This window comes from Branchiostoma belcheri, unplaced genomic scaffold (assembly GCF_001625305.1).
Source record: "Branchiostoma belcheri isolate BF01 breed outbred unplaced genomic scaffold, Haploidv18h27 scaffold24, whole genome shotgun sequence".
Lineage (NCBI taxonomy): Eukaryota > Metazoa > Chordata > Leptocardii > Amphioxiformes > Branchiostomatidae > Branchiostoma > Branchiostoma belcheri.
This window is the reverse complement of record NW_017803843.1, coordinates 2,146,572-2,162,898: the sequence shown is the minus strand read 5'-3', so window position 1 is coordinate 2,162,898 and position 16,327 is coordinate 2,146,572. Positions and strand designations below refer to the sequence as shown.

Sequence of the window (16,327 nt, the reverse complement as noted above, 5' to 3'; positions counted from 1 at the left end):
AACTGACAATCCTGTCCGAACAGGTGCTTGTGACCTACTGATGGAGGTATTTGTGCAAACCCTCCTTAAAGACTCTCAGGGATTGTGTGGATTGCATAACAATTGGAAGGTTATTCCACACACTAACAGCCCTGTACATGAAACACTTCTTCCGTGCGTTGGTTCTAGGTTTATCTAACAGAAAAGACTGTTTAGCAGCAAAACGGGTTCTATAGCTATGCAAGTTGTTGACAGAACGCAGTTGCCTACTGATACAAATAGGTTCGTTAGTGAGTGTTATCCTTTTAAATGTTGTCATGGTGTTTATTAACAATCTCGTGTGCACAGGTTTCCACTGTGGCTTCGACTGAAACAGACGAGTTGCCTTGTTCTGCATTCGTTGTAGAAGGTTTATGTTAGTTTTAGTTGTGCATGACCAAACTGGGCTACAATAATCAATGTGAGATAGTACAAGGCATTCTATTACAATTTTTAACAATGTCTGATCCATAAAGTGTGCACATCTTTTGATCATCCCCAGTGATCTGGCCATTTTCTTAGATGTTAATTTTGTGTGAGTATTCCAGGTAAGGTCACTCATCGTACTGTCGAACCAAGTAGTTTTACCTCTGAGACCTGTTCGATAACCTTACCATTTGCAGTTAGTGTGAGTTTGGGTTTAGCAGACATTTTGGGCTTGCTCCCCAGTACAATACATTTTGTTTTTGAAGTGTTCAAGAAAAGCTGGTTCACTCTTACCCAGTTACAGATGTTGTTTACCTCTGTCTGTAGATTACGTGAGATAGTTTCAATAGAAGGAGCGCATATGTAGGCTGATGTGTCATCAGCGTACATATCCGCTGTGGCCTGAGCGATGGCAAGTGGTAGATCATTAGTATAAATGGTAAAAAGAAGGGGCCCTAAACAGCTCCCCTGTGGCACACCGCAAGGCAGTTCCTTATTTGTGTGGCCCTTTCATTTGTGGACCAGGTAAGGCACCCTACAGGTGATATTGGTGTGGCCCATTCATCTGGGAACCAGGTTAGGCACCGTACAGGTAATGTTTGTGTAGCCTTTTCATCTGGTGATCAGGTAAGGCACCCTATAGGTAAACTTTGCATGGCCCTTTCATCTTTGGACTAGGTAAGTCACAGGTAATATACAGGTAATATCTGTATGGCCCTATTAAAAAAAGTATTATCTGGAGACAAAGTAAGGTTACCGTACCATATAGGTAATTTTTGTATGGTTTATAGGTTTTGGGGCCTGGTAAGACCATACAATTTATCTTTGTTTGTTTGGTCTTTTGGACCTTTGATTTTTTCGTCATTGACATTTTTTATATGCTAGTGTTTAGATTGCTAGTGTCTAGAATATTTCTCTTCTTTTTTTCAGGGCATTTGCCAGAAAGGAGAAACTGATTGCACAGCAGGAAATGGAGATGTCAATGCATTAAATTCCGGAATTGTTGGAAGTGCCAGCTTTAGTTCATAACAACAACATGAATACTGAACCCTGACTTATGTTATCATGTTCTTTCTCTGAAGTAAAATAACTAGAGGTGGATTGTAGTGTTGAACTGTAGAACTATTCTGTGTTCGCTTATTTATTTGTTTTCTATTTTTCCGAGTTGCATGTTTGAGAATATTTTCTAAAACTGTTTCAAGCATAACATGTAGTAACTAGATTCATTACCTATAGTACATGTAGACATTACCAGTTTATTTTCTGATACATGTATATTATTTTCAGCACCATTCAATTATTATTAAAGCTGAAATACACGTCTTCACTCTTGTTTCCATAGACTTTCATTTCCAGTGTAGTTCAAGTCAGTATATGATTAAAGAACAGCAAGTGTACAGCATTAAAATTATGTATCACAACATAATACTTGAACGCACTAATGTCGCCAAGAAGCAAGCAATTGATAGAAGTTATTATTGTGTAAATACTAAAAGGACTGTAGAATCAAAGGTATTATAGGGATTAGGAATTCGCATTATTGAAAAGGACAGCCTTAAACCATTTTCAATGGCTGCACTCAATCTTTCTTGAGGAACGTAAGCCTTTGTTTTCAATTGTTTGGAGAACTCTATGCTTTAATGACTCAAATTTCAACAGAATATAACTCAATGGCCAATTACATGTACGGCATTAGACGGAATTCATACAGCCACATTCTAAGCTCCCATGAACATACCAGCCGAATTTGAAAACAATCCGCTCAGTTTTAGGTGACATACGGAAACTGACAAGTTTTCAGCTCGCGCTTTCAAAGGCTATGTTGCGCATAGACAAATCTAGATCGATTATTGCCGCATCATATGAAATTGCATTTTCCTTTCTAGACCGAATAGGAAATAATATTTTGGGATGAAACTTCGACATTAGTATCCTGAAATACCGATATATCTGCGTTGTTAGCAGATCTGCTCTTTTTCCATTCCTTTTGGTAGATACAGGTCAGTCATTTGGCTTCATTTTTTGGCCGTGTTCCAATACCCAACTAAAATGTGCGGTATTTCAATAATAAGGTAGAGTTAGGGATTTACATTATGAAATAGACATAATATTCTACATAGGTCTGGTAAGGACCTTTCAGTGGTATCACCACTTCCTTTTTCATGGGCTGCAACTAGTCTTTTTGGAGGAATGTCAACTTATATTTTGAATAGTTGTGAGAGAGCATAGAATGTCCTTGGAGAGATGTATGGTTTCACGAAGAAATTTCAATTGAAAATAACTCAATGACTAATTATAACATCGCCATGGGAATTCATACAGTAACTTTGTAAGCTTCAATGAACATACCAGCCGAATTTGAAAGAAATCCATCCAGTTTTAGACGAGATATGGAAACCGACACGATTTCAGCTCGCGCGAAGCGAGGTCGTCTTCAAACCGCTATGTTTCGCATAGACAATTCTAGGTCGATTTTGACCGCATCACGCAAAATTGCGTTTACCTTCCTAGACCGAGAATGAAATGATATTTTGCGCTGAAACTTGGACATTAGTATCCTGAAATACTTGTCTATCTCTGCTGTAAAAAGATTTACTCTTTTGTGAATTTTCGTAAAGCTACAAGCAATTCATTTGGCTTAATTTTTCGGCCATGCCCCAAAATCCCACTGAAATGTGCAGTATTGCAATAATAAGGTAGATTTAGGGATTTAGACATAATCTTTTATATACGTCTGTTCAGGACCTTTCAGTGGTATCATCACCTCCTTTTTCATTGGTTGCACCTAGTCGTTTCGAAGGAATGTCAACTTATATTTTGAAACGCTGTGCGAGATGTATGCTTTCATGAAGAAATTTCAATTGAAAATAACTCGATGACTGATTACGACATCAGCATGGGAATTTATACCGTACCTTTGTAAGCTTCAATGAACATACCAGCCGAATTTGAAAGAAATCCATGTAGTTTTAGATGAGATACGGAGACCGACACGATTTCAGCTCGCGCGAAGCGAGGTCGTCTTCAAACCGCTATGTTACGCATAGACAATTCTAGGTCGATTTTGACCGCACCACGCAAAATTGCGTTTACCTTCCTAGACCGAGAATGAAATGATATTTTGCGCTGAAACTTGGACATTAGTATCCTGAAATACTTTTCTATCTCTGCTGTTAACAGATTTGCTCTTTGGTGAATTCTCGCAAAGCTACAAGCAATTCATTCGGCCCCATTTTTCGGTCATGCCCTAAAATCTCACTGAAATATGCGGTATTGCAATGATAAGGTAGATTTCGGGATTTACATTATGAAATGGACATAATCTTTTATATACGTCTGTTGAGTACCTTTCAGTGGTATCATCACTTCCTTTTTCTTTGGTTGCACCAAGTCGTTTCGGAGGAATGTCAACTTATATTTTGAAACGTTGTGCGAGATGTATGCTTTTATGAAGAAACTTCAATTGAAAATAACTCAATGACTGATTATGACATCAACATGGGGATTAATACCGTAACTTTATAAGCGTCAATGAACATACAAGCCGAATTTGAAAGAAATCCATGTAGTTTTAGATGAGATACGGAGACCGACACGATTTCAGCTCGCGCGAAGCGAGGTTGCATTCAAACCGCTAAGTTTCGCATAGACAATTCTAGGTCAATTTTGACTGCATCACGCAAAATTGCGTTTTCCTTTCTAGACCGAGAATGAAATGATATTTCGAGCTGAAACTTGGCTATTAGTATCCTGAAATACTGGTCTATCTCTGCTGTGAACAGATTTGCTATTTGATGAATTTTCGTAAAGCTACAAGCAATTCATTTGGCCCCATTTTTCGGCCATGCCCCAGAATCCCATTGGAATGTGCGGTATTGCAATGATAAGGCAGAGTTAGGGATTTACACTATGAAATAGACATAATCTTTTATACACGTCTGTTGAGTACCTTTCAGTGGTATCACCACTTCCTTTTTCTATGGTTGCAGTTAATCGTTTCGGAGGAAAGAAATCCTTTATTTTGAAGAGTTGTGAGAGATCTGCATTTATGCTTTCATGACGAAATTTCAATTGAAAATAACTCAATGACTAATCATGACATTAGCATGAAAATTCTTACCGTAACTTTATAAGCTTTTATGAATATACCAGCCAAATTTGAAAGAAATCCGTGTAGGTTTAAGCGAGATACGGAAACCAACACGTTTCAAGCTCCCGCGATGCGAAACCGTCTTCAACCCGCTATGTTTCGCAAAGACGCGCGATTTTGACCGCATCACCCAAAATTGAGTTTTACTTTCTAAATCGAGAAGGAAATGATATCTTAGGATGAAACTTCGACATTAGTATCCTGAAATACTGATCGTTGTGTGTTGTTAACAAATCTGCTCTTCTTCCATTCCTTTCGTAGATACAGGTCAGTCATTTGGCTTCATTTTTGGGCATGCCCCAAACCCCACTGAAATGTGCGGTACGGTATTGCAATAATAAGGTAGAGTTAGGGATTTACATTATGAAATAGACATAATCCTCTACATAGGTCTGGTAAGGACCTTTCAGTGGTATCACCACTTCCTTTTACAACGGTTATATATATATTATATATACCGAATCGTTTTGAAGGAAAGTAAAGGTATATTTTGAAAAGGTTGTGACAGATGTTTGAATGAAGCAAATTTTGATTGAAAATAACTCAATGACTAATTACGACATCAGCACGGGAACTCATACAGTAACTTTGTAAGCTTCAATGAAGATATCAGCCGAATCTTAAAGAAATCCGTGCAGTTTTAGACGAGATACGGAACCCGCGGCCGGTACGTTTTAAGCTCGCGTTATGTTCCGAAAGCCCTATGGTCCGAAATCTTTATGTTCTGAAAGGCCTTTGGTCCTTTCTAAAATGCCCCGAATTAAGTATCAAACACATACCCGAATGCTATTTCTACATGTAGCATGTATATAATGTGAAATCTGGAGATGTTTTGAAAAAATCTCGAGATGTTTTGAAAAAATTTCGAGATGTTTTCAAAACATCTACAGATTTTTTCAAAACATCTACAGATTTTTTTGTCAGAATTTTAATTTGAAACTTAAAGTTTTGCTAAGGTTTGTCAAAATCTAAATTTCGTCCCGGGGAAATTTTAATTCACATTCTTCTAGTACGTATGTAATCGTACCCAAACAACCATGCAGTCATGCTCATTCAGCAGCTTAAGAGTTTTTGTGTCAGTCATAGTCAGAGGCATATTAAGGGCACATTCTGTGTATTTGCATATTTGTTCCTGACTTCAAAGACAATGTACAAGAAAGACAATTGAAAACGAATACTAGTAGGTGTAGTTTGACTTTAATAACTGCATTGAGCGAAGAATGTACACATATAAGGTACATGTATATATAGTAGTCTTACAGAATTAAATTCAAAACAACAGAATGTAATCTACATACAAGTCACTATTAGAATATTCTATAAGAGGTTTTAGAAACTGATTCTTACATGTGTCTCTCAGAACAATATAAATGGACCAAAATAATCAAGAACTGTGAACTTGCGAACATAGTGAATCTTGCCAATATGGGTTAATGTTGTTAATGCTAGCCACGTATATTTGTATAAATGTGTTAACGCAAACTATGACGAAATTAATAGTAAGCCTTATGAGTTTATTAGTAATGAGATGAGTAATATGAGTAATATGAGTTTCTATATTGTGTTAATGAGTTTCTATATTGAGTTTCAATGAGTACTGTTAGTTTGTAATTTAAGATTTTTTAGCAATTGTACAAGGTATGCAATTCAGCCCGGTGGCTGCAAATTACTTTCAATAAACCATCTATTATTATTATTATTATTATTATAATCAAGAAAGCACATACCGGATCTTAGCTCTACATTTTGTTACTAGAATCCACTTCCAGTTATTCTACTTTTGGAGTAAAATCCTAACAGACTTCACCATTCATGTTGTTGCTATAAACTAACCCTAACACTGTTAAAGTCAGTACTTCGAACCATTCTAGACAGCTTCTCGTCTTCAAAGGGCCAAAGAACCAAATAATCAAAGGTCCCTAAGAGTCACACAAATATTACTTTTCCGGTACCTTAACTAGTTGCTACATAAAAGGGTCACACAAATTATAACTAATATGGTGCCTTACCTGCTCCTCAGATGAAAGAGCCACGTCAATTTCACCTGTACGGTGCCTTACTTGGTTGAAAAATGAAAGGGCCACGCCAATATCACCTATACGGTGCCTTACCTAGTCCCCAGATGAAAGGGCCACACAAATATTACCTGTACTGTGCCTTACCTGGTCCCCAGATGTAAGGGCCACGCCAATATCACCTGTATGGTGGCTTACCTGGTCCACAAATGAAAGGGCTACGCAAATATTACCTGTACGGTGCCTTACCTGGTCGACAAATGAAAGGGCCACACCAATATCACCTGTACAGTGCCTTACCTGGTCCCCAAATGAAAGGGCCACGCAAAGATCACCTGCACGGTGCCTTACCAAGTTCCCAGATGAAAGGGCCATGCAAATATTACCTGTACAATGCCTTACCTGGTTCCCAGATAAAAGGGCCACACAAATATCACCTCTACGGTGCCTTACCTGGTTCCCAGATGAAAGGGCCATGCCAATATCACCTGTACGGTTCCTTACCTGGTCCCAAGATGAAAGGGCCACGCAAATATCACATGTACGGTGCCTTATCTGGTTCCCAGATGAAAGGGCCACGCAAATATTACCTGTATGGTTCCTTACCTGCTCCCCAGATGAACAGGCCACGCAAATATCACCTGTACGGTGCCTTATCTGGTTCCCAGATGAAAGGGCCACGCAAATATTACCTGTATGGTTCCTAACCTGGTCCCTAGATGAAAGGGCCACGCCAATATCACCTGTACGGTGCCTTACCTGCTCCCTAGATGAAAGGGCCACGCCAATATCACCTATACGGTGCCTTATCTGGTCCCCAGATGAAAGGGCCACACAAATATTACCTGTATGGTACCTTACCTGCTCCCCAGATGAAAGGGCCACGCCAATATCACCTGTACGGTGCCTTACCTGCTCCTCAGATTCAAGGGCCACGCCAAATATATCACCTGCTTACCTGGTCCCTACATTATGAAAGGCCCATGGAAAGTATTTCCCGTACAAAAAATGTACGGCGTTTTACTGGTTAACGTTATCTAGACTCAAGTCCCTCACGCACTCATTTAATACCTGTAAGGTTTCCAGAGCTAAGAGCCGCACAAATGACTGTTTGTGGCTTATCTGTGCGCCATAGGTAAGAGCCACCCAAGTGGAGTGATTATAGCCGTAAAGGTTGACGTTTTTTTGCCCCTGAAAGCTGTGGATAAACGCCGGCAGCCCTCCCCACCGCTAGCTATTCCTTACTGCAGCAGCTGGTACCCCGACCAATAGCAGCGTGGAGGTTTTGTAGCTTGGCTGAGAAATTGACCAATCGCGTCGTGGCCGTTTTTCGTGGCCGTCCTACCATATTTTAGACCCAGTCATACCTCCNTCTAGAAATGTAATCATAATTCTCATTACCTCCCACGAGGAATGGGGCAAAGTTGTGTACATCAAGAGCCACAGCTACTGAATATGACATGTAACATTACATCTAAAAATACTTGGGGATTTCCGGGATTTTACCCGGACATTTTTTCTACTGTGTCAACAAAAGTTCCTACTAAGAAACTAGTGACAACCTTTCAAAGATGTTCCCAAAATTTTATTCTTTTAGATGTAATATATATTCATCCTGAAAATGTTTACATGTGACCAATCATGTCCACATGAATACTACATTGACTACCATACAATCACTCTCTGTAGACACATAGCCATAGGGAAAGAAAAAAAAGAGAAAGTCAAAGTACATCAAGTCAACACTATTACCCAACACATCACCAGTCCACACAAGTAACGTCATGTTTCTCCACAGTGACACTCATACCACATGTAGCACCTTTTTAGCCTCAAAGTATTTTTGTGGAAAAAGGAAGGGTTTCTAGGGGATTTGGTGCCACATCATCAAAGTTGTATTTGTGACATGTTCATCTGTTGGCAGTGTTTCGGTTCCTTGCATATCAGGATATTACCGGTAGATATGTCAAACAGTGCATTAATCATGACACTTTATGGTAGAACAAGAACAGGTCACTACAAAGGACAGGGTTTCAGATTAAGCATCTCCACATCCAGAGCTTACACATTTAGTATCTGCACATCTATAAGAACAGATGAGAGTATGACTGGAGTAGTCTGTAAACATTCCCATATACTTTCCATTATTCTTGGTTACAGTTCAGAGATGGACTTTTACAAACTTGAATATAACGGATGCAAAATAGGTAGTAAATAACAAAGCTGGATTTCTATCATACAGATGGCAGTACATGTATTACAATACAGAAAAGCATGTGTATTTTTACAATTTTCTATACAACCCTAATATAATCCAAGGATAGAAGCTCCTTGTATAATCATATAAATTATGCTTTTATAAGTATCCAAATTGGTAGTGTTTATTTCGTCTTATCCAATATTTCACAGACCTTACGTATCTGTATTTTTTGTCATTATTTTACAAAGCATGCAACACAAACAAGAATGGTCAAATATTGTCTCCATTTTTAAGAATCCATTATTCAATCATAGTTTATCTAGAAAATGGGCCATAGTGTTGTACTTTTTACCCCAAAGTCCTGACATATGTGTCTCAGCCCAGTTGGTGAGTTGTGTACCTATTGCCATGTTACTACATGATTAGCACCTGCTCCCATGTCAGGCTGGTCTTGCGCAAACTGCAGTCTGCTCCATATAAACCTCCCAAATAAATATAGAATACAACACAGTGTGTTCCGCATCACCCTCGGTTCCAGCCCAACCGCGGGTCGGATAGCCCAATGGCCGTCTGGAACACCTGTATCGAACGTTATCGCGGCCCAGGTATAACATAAATACTAGTATTGTACAGCATGTAACTTCCTTGATCTGATCCCTTATGATACCTATTTATTCCATGCCTTGGTTGTTATTCTGTAAGAGTCTGCCATCTTTCTTTATTCATGTTTAGCAGTCTGTGTCATCATGGAGGTAGAACCTCCATGGTGTTATCAAACACTCTTGTGGGTAGAGCCCTAATACTTGCCTTTTGAATATGACAAAATGAAGTCTATAAAGAAATATGTGCCATGTCTTTACATCAAGGATTTTTCCCATATTTGCTTTAGGAAATCAGCAAAGAAACACAATGTACTTAGATCACAAAACCCTTTCTTCTATGAGTATGACTGAATAAGCCCTACTGCTATTTACAGCAGACACATGAATAAATAATACAAATACATACATGAACACTTAGAATGTTGCCTCCATGATTGTCTACGAAAGCCATGCGAGTTTTCTTACCTGGCATAAACATGAAGCTATACTGCCAGGTTGTACTTAAAATGGTGCTAGATACAACATATTTCTGGAAACGTAATGGATTGCAGAAATTATTTTTTTCAGTAGAGATCTTAGCACATGAGCTGCAATTCTCTTGTTTGCTTATTTCTGTGAAATGTCAGTCTTTCCAGCAAATTACTACAATAATCAAGATTCTTGCAATATTGACTAACAGTGTTTGACTGGCATGAGAATTACTTTCCACTAATCCTTGAAAATACCAATTTTGTATGATAAAGTTTTGGTTGTATTCTTCCTATCATGGGATGACCAGTCTTTGAACTACATGTACACATTTTGAAATACTCCGGGTATTTTTAAGTCCACGGCTTTTGTAGTGGCTCTTACCACAAACTTACATCACACCTACAAACTTTTGTTCTGTCTTCCAATGTTACTACAATGTACTACATGTTTCAACTGTAAACTCTGAGAACTCTTGATTTTCACATTGCCATAAGCTCCAGAGGTTGGTTACTACCAATACGAAGGAATTGGGTAGGAACAAACCCAGCCTTGTAACCATTCATTACTGAGAATGTAAGGACTGTGCTCTGTTTATAGGATTATAAACAGAGCACAGTCCTTACATTCTCAGTTTGTTTACAATTACCAATACATGTAGTTGGTTTCCATTGGTCTGATTTGGTGAGCTCTCACATAATTGCCATGTTGTTATGTGAACAACAGCAACACAAAGCCTTACCACAATATCCATTAGATTATAATTAGCCCCTTGGTAGAAATTCTACTTGACCTTAGAGGAGAAGACTTCCCATGTGTTTATTGTACGTTAGTGTTGCCATAAGTTACTACCTGAAATGTCCTTATTAATTGGACTTATTGAACCCTGTGAGGAGGTAAGAGGTCATTAGAGTCAAACCTTATAAAATTTGCAAGTTGTTAGTTATAAAGTGGGAGGTAAGCCTGAACTCTTGCCATGATCTTGGGCAGCACAAAAAAAATGTTTGGATCACATTTTCTAGCACAACATGTGATCAAAGTACAAAATGGGTTTCTGATTTTTTTTTTTGGTTTGAAGCATGTCCGCTAATGATGCACAGTGTAACACTTTTGCATTACTGTTTTATCAATTACTCAAACATTAACTCAAAGCTGAAGTATGGAGTTTATGAGCAAAAGACATAAACCTCAAAGGCAACAGTGCCCAATGAATCAAATGTGTAAGTAACACATTGATGGTCAGTTTGAAGCCCTGACTGAGAAGTTTATCAATGATAATTGCAGACAGTATTTTCAAGCACAGCCACTTAAACAGAGAAATGAAATGTAAATCCTAATTAGGATGGACATGTTTTAACATGACTGAAATGATGTCTGGACTCTAACAAAGAATCCTCCCTGTTGGTTCTGTCCAACTTCTTTTCAATACCCAATTCCTAAGTGAGGGCGGCAGGGCTGTAAATGAAATTCCCTTTGGCAGGAGTTCAGGCGACCTCAGGTTGACCCTGCTATGATTATATATGCGGTCTCTCTGGCTCGGGTTCCTTGATGGAGTTCTGCAGAGCTGCGGGTGTCAACCATTCCTTGGGCAAGCATCTTTGGAGGAACGGTATGCAGGAGCTGACGTAGGCTAGGCGGTTGATCCAAGAAGGGATCTCTTTTCCTACTAAGATCTGCAGAAAAATAAATAACATGTTTTTAAATGTAACACTTAACACAAATCATACTGTACTAATGCAATGATGCCAGTAGGCAGTAGTGATGACACATTTCCAAGTACCGGTACTGTATGTTGTACATTGTATTCAATAATCCACATGACACCAAGAAGCAAATCATACGCATGGTTGTCCTCTTTTAGCTACAACTGTGATATCTCCTGCTTTAGGGCCGGTGTCATCAATTGGAACTGTGTCAAATCATGTCAGTGCTGTTTCAAAGATGATCCAAACAGTAGCTTTCATGTGAGAACTCTTATGGAGAGATCAGTGATGCCCATCTACATGCCTGGAGCAAAAACAGCATTAACAGGGAGATTTCCCAGAAGTTGTAAGGGGGCCTGCATGGGCACGACAATGCTCTATGCTAAATTTTGGGAGCTGGCTACGTATTGCGTGATTCCATTACGCTTTACGATAAATTCCAAGTGATTACAACGCAGTTGTTATTACGTAGAATTAAAATGGCAAATTAACACTCTACGCAAAATATGTCAATTACGCTCTATGTTGAATTTGAGCGGTCTGTCTACGCTCTACGTAGAATTAAAATGGCTGATTACGATGCAGCTCCTTGTAATAGGGGGAAGTCTTAATTATCAGCTTTTAAATGCCTCTGGCATACCTTTTATAATCATGCGTACCTTGTGGGATTTCTGATGTTGCATTACAACATCACATGAATGCCTGTTTAGAGCTCAAAAGCACCAGAATGTGCAGGTTAGTGTAGGCTGAATTGGAATTGTGCAGGTATTTCTTTATGTCTGCCTGGATGCCTGGACTATGTACTGGATTCATTGGTGTATGTGGATTTTTATTCTCTGTATCTAGTTTCTAAGCATTTTGGTCTGATTAATATTTTCTAAATTCTGGGTGGTGTAGGTAAAATTTGTCTGGTGCAGGTAATTTCTAATGCAGATATGCAGAAAAAAGTCCATGTATTTCAAGCCCTAGTTACATATAGGAATGAGCTGGCTGACCTGTACTATGGCCGCTGAGAAGTGATTACAGTTCCTGTTCATTAGGTGGTACTTGTCTCCACGGAACTCCTTCCCAAGCTCCTCCAGGATCTTGTGAATGTCTTCCTCCGTGAAGTCAGTTGTTCCCAGGTGAATGGATTCCCTGTACAGCACAGGACATTAAGGACAAGCCTTGAATTTATTGGTGGATTGTTAATTCAATGTAAATCATGCTCTAGAACTGAAAGGAATAAAAGATAAATCATATTGGTTCATATATCTATTTGTGATTCCTTGGGCTCTTGTGATTAAAACAAAAACAAATCTATAGATGAGTATCACTGAAAGGGAAAGGTTGCTAGCACTGCTTCTATGCATGTTTATGTCTTTTTTAATCAAAATTAAGTTGCATGCAGGGAGGGAGAGAGACTTTAGATCCCATACTTCAAACACTCACCTGAAGCGAAAGGTTTCTCCTAGTTCTTCAGCATTAGCTGGGGTGATTTCAAAGATTCCAGTGAATGGAAATGGATGTCCACCATAAGCAAATTCTGAATACAGAAACAGAAACTCTGGTAAGCAAAGGGTTAAATTGTAAAACTCAACTGGGTACATGCAACAAAATTTAAACACTTTTTAAACCACAAATATATCTGGTACGCAGTTACTGGAAATGGGAATGAAGTTACTATTTAGCAGCATGCAGAAACAAACACGTGCAGCACAAACTATCAGCACTCATCAGTCTTATCAGTGTTGCATGTTACAAATTTTAGACATAACGTTACACTGTACAATGTACATGTTACATGGGGTGAATCCATTTACAAACATCATTGATGATGTACCTGGAGATCATCTAGTATACATTTTATGTACCTACAAATACATTGTAAATCTTAAGCCATTAGAGTGTTAATATTGTCATTATGATAGTAACTCACTAGTTATTTTGAGCAATATTAATGCCCTTATAACATTAAACTACCAGTATCCCCTCTCATTGAATGGTCTGTCTGTTTTACTGAAATATCCATTTAGGGTATGACTATCAACTGTCCATTATCAGAATGGTCATCCATTAGGCAAAATGCAGCTGGAGTCACCTCAGGTCACCTGGATGACCTTCCAGTGGCACTCCGCCTGGAGTAGTTGAATGGCACACAAACTGTGACCAAGGGTGGGTGGCAAGATAGCGATGACGCACATGCATGTAAATGTGCTGTCTACCCATCATACCCTGCTTAACAACTTTACTCAGTGTACTTGTGATGTTGGATACATGTAACTGTCTGTGAAGTCTCACAAAACGGCTTCTTTTTGTGTCATTCTGTGGTGTGTCATGAATCATGTCATAATCATCATAATCACACAATGGCATACAGCCCATCGCATTAGGCAACCCATCTAATCATGTGTGTCAGGCCAGCAACCATTCATACATTATTTACAACATTTTCCAAACAAGGAACAAAGACGGTTGCTCACACCTCTGCCATTGACTTCAACACCTGTGTGAAAGACTCCCAGTCCAATGGGTGATGTGTAGTCATTGATCCAGTACTGGAACAGAAACAGTGTCAGATGTTAAGGTCACATGTTATTTAAGTCAGAGAGCCAACCAGAACATATAGGAACACTGTGCTTTCATCACCATATAACAGTCACAGTCTACTAGATTCCAGGCTTCACATAAGGGTATAAATGGGCTATCATTATTCAAATGTAATATTACATCACCAATTAATCTGCTTCATTTACAAGTCATCAATCAGAGAGCTGACACCCGCAGGAGGACAAGTACAGAACACCAGGAGAAGGATAATCTGCCTAATTAGGCAAGGGAAGCTAGACAGACTAACTACTGAAGGGAATGGTGATAACGTTACTAGTAGGAACTTCAAGGTGTTTCTAGATAATAGCAGTCCCCAATTAGAATTGACTCATGAGCTAATCTCTGGAGATATGGTCATCTATAACGTTTAGCCCACAATACCATGCAACCTGCAGCTTGTCAAGACGAAAAAAAAACATGTACGATAACAAAGAAACGCAGAACCTTTGACGAATGACCTATATTTATCGGGTACATTCAGCCGTCTTGTTCACAGCCGTGTACGACCATTTACCCAAATAAAGCACACTACTCAATCAGTGAGTTTGCTTGACGTGTTTCCATAAAGGTTGCTTTGATCTCTCCGCCCTGTGGACACATCAATTTGCAGGTTCACACTACCCGATTCTCCATCGAAGGCTAAATGTTCACACTGTTGGCCACCTACAGCGACGATTTGGTGGAGAAAAGAGACGTAAAACACAACGCAATCTTACCTACATGTACAGTCGGATACTTACCATATCGTATACATTTAGAATAACAGGAACTCCCGCCATATTCTCCATTCCACGTCTTTTTTCAGTCTACTTCTTGATTTCACCAAATCCACGGGGTCACTACAGAGTTCAGTCGTATGTTCCAGTTCAATATTGCCACACCAACAGTTGCCACGCGCGTCAAAACCGTACTGAAGTCCTTTTGACAGCAAAAGTTCTCTTCATGTTTCCACCTCCACCGGCACCTGAGACGCCACTTCCGGGTTTCTACCAACCGCTCCTGCCTACGCTTTGGGTGCGAATTCCTTGGGAAATATTTCTGGTTGTGCCGCTGTATACAAAATTTCTTCTGGGATGCTAATTAACACCAAATTCCGCCCCTTTAAGCACAAAAAGTCCTTCCTTTCGGCAGTTTCTTTTTCTAGGAGTACGTTCAAGTTGTGTTCTGAATGACGTCACCGCGTGCGCAAATGTGTTGTGCGCAGATTGGGTCTAAAAAGGTCAACGGGTCCCATTAGGGCAGCTGCGTTTCAAAGCATTGCCGCTAGGAGCGCTGCGAATATCCTAAGTGTGGAGGATTATCCTAGGTGTTTGCGGAGGTCGGATTTTACATAAGGGGGTTAGTGGGTTTGGATTTGGATTGATTGCGGGTTTACCCTGGATTTGGATGAAATTATAGGGGGGTCAAGTCACTTGGATAAAATTTCTAAGGGACCAAGGCACCTGGATATGGATGAAATGAAAGGGGGTCAAGACCCTCGGATAATATAAATTTTTGAAGGGGAGTTAGAAAGTTGAAAATCCAAGCTCTTCAACCCCCCTCCAAATATTTTTTTAACAGCCCACTAATCTCCAGGCAAGGACATTATGGATCATTATGCTTCAAGCCTACAAGACAAAGGGCCTCAAAATTTGGATCCTAACCATGATCGCCCTTGACAGGACAACTGAGAACTTCTGTTTAAATTGTTTAATGTTTAAATTCTATGCTCAGTATTGACTTGTCAGCTGAGCCCTTTGTATTAAAAATAGCCACTTGAGATCACCTGAGCCACCAGTAGTTGGGCAGCACTCTGTACATTCGCACTTCACACCCAGGGGGGTAAATGATACTATCCCATCATCCTTTGCAATACACATCCCACAACACGTGTCCCAGATGGCTGACTGTCAGCACCAGGCATATAGTCTTGTCATGTTTCCTTTAAAAGTGCAGCAATGGCAACAATTTGACCAGTAATTTTTGGTTCTTTGAATTATCAAAGGACTCAGGTAGTGTATGAGGCTATCTGACTTTTGTAACTTATGTACAACTTCTTACATTGTGTCTTAAACATTTATGCAAACATTTGCTTCAAAAATGGTGCTCAAACTTCACCAAACTAAAGTGCTTTTCTACAAACTCTGTTGATTGGTGATATTATACATCTTGTGCAT

The 16,327-nt window shown here is 39.3% G+C and overlaps 1 protein-coding gene across 1 annotated transcript; it reads right to left on the bottom strand.

The window, feature by feature from the left end:
• Positions 1-8,179: 8,179 nt before the first annotated feature.
• Positions 8,180-15,372, bottom strand: LOC109471172 (desumoylating isopeptidase 2-like). The gene is made up of 5 exons (XM_019770458.1): positions 14,912-15,372; positions 14,047-14,119; positions 13,014-13,107; positions 12,578-12,719; positions 8,180-11,552 (listed from the first exon to the last, which is right to left on the bottom strand). Exons 1-5 carry the CDS (start codon positions 14,957-14,959, stop codon positions 11,394-11,396), a joined length of 516 nt encoding a protein of 171 aa, XP_019626017.1. The 5' UTR covers positions 14,960-15,372; the 3' UTR covers positions 8,180-11,393.
• Positions 15,373-16,327: the final 955 nt, after the last annotated feature.